The sequence below is a fragment of the Elephantulus edwardii genome, unplaced genomic scaffold (genome assembly GCF_000299155.1).
Source record: "Elephantulus edwardii isolate Elephantulus edwardi_28Jun2011 unplaced genomic scaffold, EleEdw1.0 scaffold00191, whole genome shotgun sequence".
NCBI classification, from domain to species: domain Eukaryota; kingdom Metazoa; phylum Chordata; class Mammalia; order Macroscelidea; family Macroscelididae; genus Elephantulus; species Elephantulus edwardii.
Genome location: NW_006399941.1, coordinates 2,462,006 through 2,474,321, shown reverse-complemented (window position 1 = coordinate 2,474,321; position 12,316 = coordinate 2,462,006). Strand labels below are relative to the sequence as shown.

Genomic DNA, 12,316 nt, shown 5'->3' with positions numbered 1-12,316 from the left:
TTGATTACAGCAACTCTAGGTTTGAATTTGTTCTTCAGTTCCTTGAGCTTAAGAAATGCTGAGCGAGTTCGGCCCTTTTGATTTTCTGACTGTAGCTCCTCGCCCATTTCATTGTAATATTTTGCTTTGTCGTTCCGTACAGCCACCAAATATCCAACTTTCTCCAGAGCAGGATTGTTTTTGTTCTGTACCATTGAGTCAGAACTGACCCATAGCTGATCCTCCAGTGGGTTTTCAGAGGCAGTAAATTGCACAGGAAAAGATTGCTGATCTTTGTCCCGTGGAGCCGCTGTTGGATTTGAACTGTGGATCTTTGGGTTTATAACTCAATTCCTTTGCCACTAGGCCACCAGCAGAATTAGTGGGGAAACTAGAAGGAAAAGAAGTTCTAAGGTGAACGTCAGAGCACTGAGGTCAAAGATAGACCAAGAGGGTGGGTTTTATTTTGCCTTACTTTTTATTTTACTTTGTGTGAAAGTTTCTAGAGCAATTGGTTTTGCATTCAGGTCCTTCCATAGAGTCTATCATTAATTGCAGTCGCCACGTGACAGCCCTCTTCCCCCTTCCTCCCTCTGATTCTCATTCCTCTTCACCCTCGTATAACAGCCTGCCTTCTGAGCGTTCTCCCTAAGCAAATAGTTCCTTAGGGTTAATTAGACCTTATTTCTATTCATCAGTAGTAATTAATATTCTCTTACTTGCCTGGGGCTGTTGCCCAGACTAAAAAAAAAAGAAAGTAATTAATATTCTCAAACAAAATGTCTGAATGATTGCATGAAAAACTAAAATGAGTTGTAAACTTTTACCCAAACCAAAGCATCTATATACTGCCCATATGATCTTGAACGGCTGATTGTTCTCAGGAGTAAGTACCTCCCAGTGTTACTGTTCAAACGGTGGCTTCTAGTCAGCTCATCACTGTGTATGACTTGGCCCTTGCTGTGTGGCATGTCTAAACGCCCCCACGTGCTGACATGGATTAGCAGAGTTGCCTCTGTTTATTAGATGGTAGATATATCTTGCTCTAGCATGTGCCAGAAGGAATAGAAGACAGGCTCACAGCCCTTTACCTATGTCTGATGTCGCCACTTTTCCACTGGCCCTTGCCTTTTAGAGAGCAGATGGTGGGGGGCCCCTGGTGTGACCCAGAAGTGAGGGCTCTGTGCGGCCATCTAATGCTGTGTCTGCGCCTCTTTCCTCTTTGCTCTGCCGCTGGCCCTGCCCAGAGGACACTGCCTCCGACCTCTGCTGCGTCATCTCATCGTTGGTGCAGGTGATGATGGACCCGCACTGCCGGACCACGCTGGGCTTTCAGAGCCTCATCCAGAAGGAGTGGGTCATGGGCGGCCACTGCTTCTTGGACCGCTGCAACCACCTTCGCCAGAGCGACAAAGAGGAGGTGAGTTTCCTGCGGCAGCCTGTGAGTTGGGAGAACCACTCAGGTGCCGCTCTCACAGGGAGGGCTGCCACGAAAACGGAGCCCCCTAGACGGTGGGCTGATGGGAAAACTGTTGACTCCTTGTTTGTGTTGACGTGAGTGCTCTGAGCAATGCTGCAGCCCTTCCCAAAGGAAAGGTGGTACCCCCTTGCCCAGCGCCTCGTCATTCACCTGCTGTGCACACGGAGACGGTAAGTATGTTTGCAGTGGGAGTGTTACTTGCTGGGAAAACATAATTGAGTGACACCTACAATTTCCACTAAGTTAGTCTTTGCCAAAAAAAAAAAAAAATGGATATTCAGTTTCACCTTTCTGAAGAAGATGCATTCCGTACTATCATGGAGTAAATTTTCCTTGTACATGTTGTTGTTGTTGATAGATGTTGCCAAGTTAAGTACAAGTCATAGCGACCCTGTGAATGAAATATCTGATCCCTGTTCTATCCTGCTCCATCCTCATACTCCCTGACACACAAGAGCCCATTGCAGCAGTCGCCGTGTCAATCCACCTGGTCAAGGAAGGGTCTTCCTCTCTTTCTTCAGCCCTCCATCCTTCATAGGATCATGTCCCTCTCCAAGGAATAACACCTCCTCACCACATGTCCAAAGTGTATGAGGCCTGTTTAAAATAAAGCAGATCGCTTGTTGACTCTGGGAGATGGTGTGGGTAGCGCAGGATCGAGCATGGTTCCTGTCTGTTCATAGGGTCGCCAGGAGTTGTAGTTGAACCTAGCGACAGTGTCGTGTTGACTGTGTTACAGTGGCTTCCGGGAATGTCTGTGGGGCTGTGCCTCAGCACTCCCTTTACCTCCTGGTTATATGTTTATCACTCAGACTAGGTGTTTTCCCAAGTTCAGTGCTGTGGTGGAGGATGAGCTCCCTAAATCACAGTGTGCTTGTCTAGACCGCATTATTGATGACCATGTTAGGAAAATGAAAGCAGATGAGCTTTCTTTAATGAAATCACCTGGAGTGCTAACGTCTGTTATTGGTGTAGCTCATGGTTTTCCTGACTGCAGATAATAAGCAGGTCTGTCTGTAACACAGCTTGGTGCTGCATACTGCAGGAATACAGAGCTGGGGTGTGGTGTGCTCCTGGGGAGACCCTGACGTCTGTAACACAGCTTGGTACTGCACATTGTGGGGTACAGAGCCAGGGACCTTCAAGAGTGTGGACTGCTCCTGGGGAGACCCTGGCATCTTTAACACAGCTTGGTGCTGCATGCTATGAGGGTACAGAACCAGGGACCTGCGAGGGTGTGGTACGCTCCTGTGGAGGCCGTGGCCTCTGTAATACACAGCTTGGTACTGCATGCCGCAGGAATACAGAGCCAGGGACTTACGAGGGTGTGATGTGTTCCTGGGAGACCCCCGCATGTGTAACACAGCTTGGTGCTGTATGTTGTGGGGGTACAGAGCCAGGAAACTTTGAGGGTGCGGTGTCTCCTGTCAGCGTCTTTTCAATCCAGGTTATGTCCCATCACTCTGAATGGAAACCTCTTCTTCCTGTCTTGGGATGGACTTTCCTTTCCAGAAACCTGCTTCTAATGCCGATGGGATTTAGGCGGCATGATGGGCAGAAAGCTTTGATGCTTCTTGGAGAAGAGTATGTTTTTGCAGATTTTGACAAGAAGGGGAGGGCCAGGCGCCACACCTCGTAGAGAAGATCTGAGCTGCTGCCCAGCCAGCCCCTAGACAAATCATTCATATTCTCAGTCTGTTTCCTTGAGGGTACCATGAGGCGCAGATTTTCCCTCACACTGATGATGTTGAGCATAGAATGCAGCGTGGCAGAGTTGTCATTAAGCATGTCTTCTGGGTGTCCCACAGTCTCTGATACACTTGAACCCATTGCTGCAGTCATTGTGTCCACGTGGTTGAGGGACTTCCTCTCTTTTGCCATCCTTCCACTTTTCCAGTCCTGAAGTCCCTCTCCAAGGAAGAGCCTCAGGGATGACACAGGATAGGCCAGGGTTCAGAGCTGGTGTTCTTAGGGTCACTATGAGTTGAACTCGGCTCAGTGGCACCTAACCACAACCACTGGGTGTCTCAGTGCCAACACATTGACTGCTGTGCCCTGTGGTCTAGTTGAAGCTGTGCTGGACCTTGGGTCAAGAGCTGGGCGCCCATCCCTGTTCCCTCAGAGCTGTGTGAGACTCGCGGCCGGCCTCTCACAGCCTAGTCTTTGGTTTCCTTGTCTGTCAGGGACAAGCTGTAATGCAGGGCCTGGCTGCCCAGGGGCTGCCCACTGAGGGGCTCATGGTGAGTCGGGATGAGCGCTTTGTAAGCCCGAAGGGCTTCGCTCTACGTAGCTGTGAAGTAAGCCCCATAGGTCAGACAGTTACAGTTTAATGGGAAAAGCTTGTTTTTGCCCTTTTTTGTCCAGTTCTTTTCTTGAGACTTGTCAGGGAGTGTTGCCAAAAGGCTACTCATTCATATCTCACTTTAGCAGCATATACAACAGAAATACTCACTCTAGTAGTCTGAATGAAAATGAACATGTGCAAATAAGTAAATCTTTAGGGGGATAAAGAAGGGTTCTTATTCCAGCACACCCTTCAGGCCCAGCCCCCCACACTAATGTGGGTGGACAGGTGGTGAGTAGAGTCCCGCACAGCACATGCAGTTTTGTGCCAACAGAATTCAAAGGAGCAATCAAACCTGAGTATTTGTTGTACGTGTTTGTATTGGTTAGTGATTGAGAAGAATGGAGTTCTTTTTATTGGAAGATAGCATTTTGCCTAATTGGAGTTCAGAGTTAGTGCTGCCGTCTTCAATGCCAGTTGCAAATATTCATCTGTTAATACAGTCCTGAAATGAAGCTTTTACACACTTAATATCTCAAAATCTCTTTTCACACAGAAAGGTTCTACTAGATACTGGGAATCCAGAAGTATGGGTTTTCAGTTGAGTTCCTGCATCGCTTGGAATGGAGAGGAGGGATTTGAACCCCTGACTTATGCTGACAGACCTGCAAAGTACGGTGTATCCCAGGACTGTAGTGCTCAGAGGTGGTTCTTCCATATCTCTTGAGATAGTGACGCTGTCAGAGGGGATGACACCAAAATGCCTGTGTTATTTATGTGCTGTTTGTATAGAAATTTATTACTTTAAAAAAAATCCTTGTTATAACAACTAAAATAATTTTCTTAACCCAGTAAACCCACAAGATAAAACTCTGTTAATTTATACTTAGGGAGCTCTAGTGTTCTAATGGGTAAGGACTTGCACTGACAATCCAAAGGCACAGGGTTCAAATCCACAAGCAGCTCCGAGGGAGAAAGGTGGACATTCTGTGGGATTTATAAGCTCTGAAAACCCACTGGAGGGTCAGCTGAGTGTTGGTTCTGACTCAGCAGCACACAGCAACAACACTAATATATTTTTATAAATTTTTACATTTTATATTATTTTTATAAATTTTATAAAGTAATTTGCAAGTTACAGTGACACTTCTAATCAAGTGGTTTTGTTTACAAGCATGTGCTGTTCTTTTCATTGCCACAGATGTATTTATTTTTTTTTAAAAAAAAATTGTACTTGCTGGTTTTGTGGAATTCTCCGGTGTTTTAACTACCCTGTTGTGCTAACTGGTATTTGTGAATCACTATCAATAACTTCTTTGACGATGAAGAGGTTATTGAGAAAAAGGGCCAAATTGGAAAAGCTTTCTCGCAGTTACTAAGAGTATTGTAATACTGCTGTACGTCAATGTAGAAAAATTTTACACAACCGTATTTTTGTATCCACATAAGCTAAGAAATACAGCATCTAGCAACTGTATTTACAGCTATGCTTTTGTTGTTTTTGTTAGGTACCACTGAGTCAGCTATGACTCATAGGAACCCTGACAGCACAGATCTGACCCTTACCCTACACCGCACCATCCTCGAGATCTCTGGCATGTTCAAGTCCATTGTGGGAGTCCCTGTGTGAGGCTATCCTGTTGAGGGTTCTTCCTCTCTTTTTCTGACCCTGCACCATTCCCAGCCTGATGTTACTCTTTAAAGATTGGTTCCTCCTGAGAATATGCCCACAGTAAGTGAGACCAAGTTTCACCATCCTTGCCTCTAAGGAGTGCTCTGGTTTCACTGCCTTCAGGATAAATGTGTTTGTTCTTTTTGCAGTCCATAGTATGTGCAGTACTCTTCATTGTTCCTTGTCCAATTTTCAGATTCATAGGAAGCAGTTGAAAATACCATGACTTGGAGCAGGTGGCTCTTAGACAATATACAACTATATTTATCACATCTTATTCTACCATTCATGTCACATATTTTCGCCATGTTGTTGGCAGAGGACCAGTCCTTGGGAAATTACATCATGCTGGGAAAGTGGAGGATCAGAGAAAGAGGGGAAGACCCTCAGCAAGGTGGATTGACACAGTGCCTGGGACACTGGCCTGGAGCACATCAGAGACGGCGGGGATGGCACAGGAGAGGGCAAGGTTCAGATCTGTTGTTTATAGGGTTGCTGTGTGTTGTAGTCGGCTAGACGGCACCTCATCAAGGTCAGATTTTGAGGGGGCTAGTGGCCCAGTGCACTGCATTCCCAGAGGTACATGGTTCAAATCCACCAGCTGCTGTATGGGAAAAGGATGGGCCATCTCCTCTTGTGCGATTTACTGCCTTTGAAAACCTGAGGGAGGATCTGCTGTAGGTCGGTTCTGACTCAACAGCACACAAAAATCATAATAATAACGATAACAATCCGTGATTCAAACTGATTATAAAGACTTCCGTGGGTGCTGTGTGGGGTGCCGAGATGTGGGAGTGGGTGATTGCACGGAGCTGTCTCTCCCGAGTCCCGGGCTGGGAGCTCTGCCTGCTGAGCACCGACTGCCCTTGTTCTTTTACAGGTTCCTGTGTTCTTGCTCTTCCTGGATTGTGTGTGGCAGCTGGTGCACCAGCACCCCCCAGCCTTTGAGTTCACGGAGACTTACCTGACTGTCCTGTCAGACAGCCTGTACATACCCATTTTCAGCACCTTCTTCTTCAACTCACCTCATCAAAAAGATTCCAACGTGGTAAGAATTCCTCCCGGGCACCTGTGCGTGCCGCTGTGTCTAATGGAGGCTGGAGGTCCCCTCAGTGATCAAAATGACACTTACTGGGCACTGACCGCTTATCACAGGGACTGTATTATAATTCCTGGGGAAACTGAGGCACAGAGAGAGTAGTAACTGGCCCCAAATACTGCAGCTGGGCGTAAGCATTAGAGCTGGAGAATTAAGCAAAATTCAGAGTTGTCCTTTTAAAAAAAGAAATAAATGTTTTTATTTGTATTGTGATTTTAGTGAAAATTTACAGAAAAGTTAGATTTTCATTCATTCATTGTTACACATTTACCCCTTTCCCTCACTTATCCTTCTCTCAGTTCCCTTTAAAAAAAAAAGAAAGAAAAAAGAAATTCCTTCACAGTTGCACCAGAGTTGTTCTTTTTAAAGACAGTTCCGACCAGATGTCTTCTCTGCCCTTTGAGTGGAGCCCGGAGTTCTGCTGAAGGGAACAGAGAGGCCAGACAGGAAAGCTAAGTGCTGTCCGTGTTAAGCGGTGTTGGTCTCTCACGAGGCTGTGCTCCAGGTTTTGCTATGTGGGGGCCCTGGTCCCCTGACCTGCCTCCTGCAGCCCCTGGGTTTGCTGAGCCGACCCTCCAGCCGGGAGTTTGCCATATTCCTCTGTGAGGTGGAGACAGCTCCCAAGCAGCCAGCCCGGCTCTCCGGGAGTAGCTGGTCCACTCTCCAGCTCTGTCTTCTGAGGACCAGTTTCCTCAAAAAATGTAGAACTAGGAAAATAACCCCACCTCACAGAGTTCTTGTGAAAGTGCCCAGCACCCTGCTCGGCCAATGGTCAGCTATAAACAGGAAGTCATCCTCCTCTCCCTCCACCCCTGCCCACTCACATCTAAAGCCCCGAGTGAGCAGCTGCTGGCCACAGTGCCCACTAAAAATGCAGCGCCCGCCTTTGGGTGCGTGTTTGCTGTCCCCTGTCCTCCCGGGCCGCTGTGACCAGTGCTTGTTTTGACAGGGCAGGGAATGCCAGGAGCTGCAGAGCAAGCCGCCGGCTCTGCCCACTGTGTGGGACTGGGCGGTGCAGTTTGAACCCAAAGCCCAGATGTTGCTCAAAAACCCGCTCTACGTGGAGAAGCCCCGACTGGACAAAAGCCAGCGGAAAGGAATGCGTTTTAAAGTAAGATGTCACCTGCCTGGGGACCCCATGTATGTCCAGATCCGTGTCAGCACTGGGCTTTGTCTGTTGGCTCTCCTCCTCCTCCTCCTCCTCGTGGCCTGCATGCTGGCATTTGTGACGGGCACATTCGGAGTTTATCAGGCCTTGGCTTTCTGCACATCTGCTTTTGTCCTGATGGGGTTGAGTCCATTTGTTTCACGTCACAGGGGAGGCCGCCCCAGTAGTTGTGCTGAGTGGAATCGTGTGTCTCCCACCCCATGTGTGCCGTGTGTGTGTGTGCCGTCAAATCAGATCTGACTGGTAAAGGAGGAGATTACCCCTCCTCCAGCAGAGCATCTGGTGGATTTGAACCGCATACCTTTGGGATAGCAGTATGTGTGCCTCTTGTTCGTACTGTTGAATTGGAACTGACCCATAGCTGACCATCAAGCACAATTTTCAGAGGCAGTTAGTCGCACAGGACAAGATGATTGTTCATCCTTTTCCTGTGGAGTAGCTGGTGATTCAAACCTTGTGGTTGCCAGTGCACCTCCTTACCATTAAGCCACTATAGCTCCCTAGTGGACCGGAAAGACGTGAGAGCGCAGTTTTGCCCAGTAGACACACTCTTAAACAGTGTGGCTCTTCTTAATTAGGTGTAATTGTCAGCAGAGGTTGCACACTTTGTAAAGGGCTGTGTAGTCTCTGTCTCACCTTCTCTCCACCGTGCAACACCCAGGCTGTCACAGACAGATACGTAAGCCAGTGTGGATGCTGGCTTCCAGTGGAACCTTATTTACGAAAACAAGCAGCAGGCCAGATTTGGCCCGCAGACTGGAGCTTGCTGGCCTGCGCTGGGCTTTCCTTCAGATCTTTGTCCCTGACTTAACTGGTTATTAAAACCCTAAACTTCCCTGCATGATAAACTGTTTACATGGCATTTCTTCACTCTGACTCCTGGAGGCCCCACAGACAGGAGAAAGCAGTGTGGTCAGGTCCATGTCAGGATGTGTGGCTCCCTTCACCCCCCCACACCCCACCTTGCCTCTGGCTGCCTGGACTTGTGGAATTCCAAGGAGCCAGGTGGTTTTTGGGGTGTGAGTTAGTTCCTTCCTGAAGTGGACTGGGGACTTCCATGAGCTAAAGCCAGCAAGCTGCCAGACAGAGAAGTACTGCCCCTCTCCCCTTTTGGGGTCCTTACTGGCTCAGCAGCCTGGCCTGGAGCTGTGGACAGTCAGCTGGACAATCAGCCGAGCCCCGTTCTTTGTCAGCGTGCTGTGCCCCCTGGTGGCTGCACACATGTCTGTTCACCTCCTGGCTCGGCTGACAAACTGCTCACGGCTGAGCTGGCAGCTCACAGACTGAGACTGTGCCTTCTGAGAGGAGTTTAATTTCCCTTCCTAAGTCCAGTTTTCGTGTGTCTCTCACCCTTGTAGCTGGGGTTCAGAGCAGGCTGGAGAGAGGTGTGGGGACCCAAGGGCTGAGAGGGAACTTCAGTTTGTACTTGGTAAAGCAGGGTAGAGGCTTGGCCAATGAGAACCGTAGAAGCCTTTGGGTAAAATGACCCGATGTCAGCGTTGGGCCACCATGTGGAGTGGCAGATGTCCTTGGAGAAGGTCTGTAGAGACTGAAGAACCTGTGACTGAGCGGCTGGAAATAACCACCTGTGAATTGCACATAGGAATTTGGATTTTCCTCAGGTGTGTGACCTTCGCTCCAGCCTCTGCCTTGATCAGGCCATGGGAACATAATATTTCTCTCACTTGAGTCCATCTGGAGTGTTCCACTCACTGAGTAGCCCCATACAAGACTGAGCATGGAGCTGGAGCCAGACTGTTTGAAGCTGTCGTGGGCACTTGGTAGCTGATCCTTTCTGGCTCTGTGCTTCCTGTCCTTCTTCCTAACGGGAGGTGGTAATGGTTTCTACCTCAGGGGATTGTGTGAGAACTAGTGAGCACTCGTGGTGGGTAGTTTTCAGTCGTACTCCTGTCCTCTTGTCCTCCTGCCCTGTCTGGCTCCACGCCATCCTGTTTAGAAGAGAGGCCAGCTGACCATTGCCCTCCTCTCCTGTCCCAGAATGGGGGTCAGACACCCCAAAATCCCTGAGTCATGGTGCTGGGGTGCTTTGGCCTTCTTCCTTTTTTTATTATTCTCTATTCTAGAATAAGGAAATGCTTCCTTTATAGTAAAGAATACTGTCCTTGACAAAGAGCGAGCCACTGACAAATCTCTTAAGAGAGCCTCTAAAGTTTGTCCTCGTGAACGAACATCCCAGGAGCAATATAAAACAGAGAAGAAGCTACTCTAACCCACAATTTTTTGCTTTCTCCTTTGGGCTCTCGTGAGCACCCCCCAACCTCTAGACATTTCGCTTGTCTTGGCAACCCATTCAGTGTGCACCCCAGAATACAGTGCCTTGCTTTAGCAGCACAGACAATTACTTGGGAAAATAACAGCATTCATGTTTCCCACCCAATGCAACGTGTCACACAGGGCTGTCCTGCCAACTTGTTAACGGTTCCTCGTGTTCTCTTTACTCCCATCCACCTCTGTGCTCTTTTCCCCACAGACTATATTTTAGACTTTAGACTCCCATAGGGTAGCTGGTAATCACAGAGTTCTTTCATGAAGATGAGTCATCACCACTTCTGTGCAGGCGTTCAGAATATTGTAGAAGCCAACAAGCGCTAAAATTTTCTGAAGAAAATTATTTCACTTCTTTCTGAAACTAAATAGGTGTCACACCCCAAACTCCCCTTAGCCATCAGCCTATTGTAAGTTAAACTTGAAGGTGCTCTTGAAGGTCCGTTGAATGCTGTGCTGCTAACCAGAAGTTAAACTTGCTCTTTAATAGTACTCTGTGTATGTGTGAGGAGGCCACAGACGGCAGGGCTTCAGTCTCTTGTTGGTGTGATCTCTGGCTCATGGTTGACTTGAAAGGAGAAGGAGCCCCTGAGACATCATGTGTTACTGGTCACACTGCCAGCTGAAGGGTCGTTCATTTGAATCCATCAGTTGCTTCTTGGAGAACTAGGCAATTGCCTCCCTGAAAGAGTTGCGTTCTGTGGAATCAGCTCGACGGCAGTGGGGTTTGTGTTGGTCTTTACAAGGGAAGAGGGGCCCTGCTAACCAGAAGGTCTGAGGTTCAGGACCGGCTTCTGGGGCAGTTCTCTGCTAGCCGCAGCTGCCCGCAGTGAAATGCCAGGGAATGGAGCATGCAGGGCTTAACCCCTTGTGTAAGAGCGTGCCTCTCAGGGCTCCCGTGTGCACTCGAGTCTCCCCAGGTGTGTGCACAGATGCAGTGTTGGCACAGCGTTTATGCCACAAGAAAGAAAAGGAAACTCCCTTGTCGTGTGTAACAGAATGTTAACACATTTTCCTTCACATTAGTTCCCATCACCATTCTGATGTCTCTTTGATCTTTGTTAAATTGGTTACCCAGCTTCCAGACCATATGAGCCAAGTCTAGAACCCGTATTTGACCTTGAGGGCTCCTTCCTCCCCACTTCCCTCCACCCCCACCCCACCCTGTCTTCCTTGTTCTCCTTAACCAACAAGCAGTGGTACCAAAACCAGCTGGAAACAGATCTGGATTTCCGACCTGTCTGTAATCCTGGGTAGTACACGACCTTTCATGTAAAATAGCTGCTCAGAGAATGGTGTGGAGTGAATGGATAAATGTATCTCTGTGGGAGTGGGGAAACCAGCTATGCCCTTTTTATCCTGACAGTCAATACTCTTAACTGTCTTTGTTATATTAACCAGAGATTTTGTATCTGTGTGTGTCTGTTTTCTCTCAAAGCATCAACGACAACTTTCTCTGCCACTCACCCAGTCAAAATCATCTCCCAAGAGAGGATTTTTCAGGGAAGAAACAGATCATTTAATTAAAAACCTCCTGGGCAAGAGGATTAGCAAGCTTATCAATTCTTCTGATGAGCTCCAGGACAACTCTCGAGAGTTCTATGAGAGCTGGCACAGCAAGCCCACCGACTACCACGGCCTGCTGCTGCCCCACATAGAGGGGCCCGAGATCAAAGTCTGGGCTCAGAGGTACCTGCGCTGGATTCCGGAAGCCCAGATCCTGGGTGGCGGCCGGGTGGCCACTATGCGCAAACTCTTGGAAATGGTGGAGGAAGTGCAGAGCTTACAGGAGAAAATCGAGCACCGCCAGGGTGCCCTCCAGGCCGAGGCGCCCTCCCTGCTGAGGAACTCGGCCCGTCTGTCCTCCCTGTTCCCCTTCGCGCTGCTCCAGCGCCAGTCCTCCAAGCCCGTCTTACCCACCAGCGGCTGGAAAGCTCTGGGCGATGAAGAAGATTTGGCCAAACGAGAAGACGAGTTTGTGGACCTTGGGGATGTCTGACCTGGTTTTTTTCCTGTTGTTCTGGAAAAGGAAGGTTGGAGGTTGGGACAGGAGATGAGCACATTTGGCCTCTGCTTTGGTGTCACGCTGGAGCTTCTAGTGGGACAGAGATCGCCCCTTGCCGGGCTATGATGGCGGAAGCCCAGGCCCTCAGGAAAAGAGCTGGTCTCACCTTTCTTCACGGTCTTGAAAGACTATGCAATTCAAACCACGTGTCTAGTATTATTGATTGAAAGCAGTTCCTGCTTGACCCAGAGCAGAATTGTGGCCGTTTTCAGATGCCCAAGTATTATTACTCAGAACCTGCGATGGCAGGTTTGCCACTAAAAAAGGGCTCAGTACAATGTGG

At 48.6% G+C, this 12,316-nt stretch overlaps 1 protein-coding gene across 1 annotated transcript in view; it reads left to right on the top strand.

Moving 5' to 3' along the window:
- The window catches only part of MTMR12 (myotubularin related protein 12), a 113,920-nt gene extending 101,953 nt beyond the window's left edge, over positions 1-11,967 (top strand). The window contains exons 13-16 of the mRNA XM_006896790.1: positions 1,227-1,399; positions 6,296-6,463; positions 7,464-7,625; positions 11,407-11,967. Coding sequence (XP_006896852.1) covers positions 1,227-1,399; positions 6,296-6,463; positions 7,464-7,625; positions 11,407-11,967 — 1,064 coding nt within the window. The remainder of the gene's footprint in view (positions 1-1,226; positions 1,400-6,295; positions 6,464-7,463; positions 7,626-11,406) is intronic.
- The last annotated feature ends 349 nt before the right edge of the window (positions 11,968-12,316 follow it).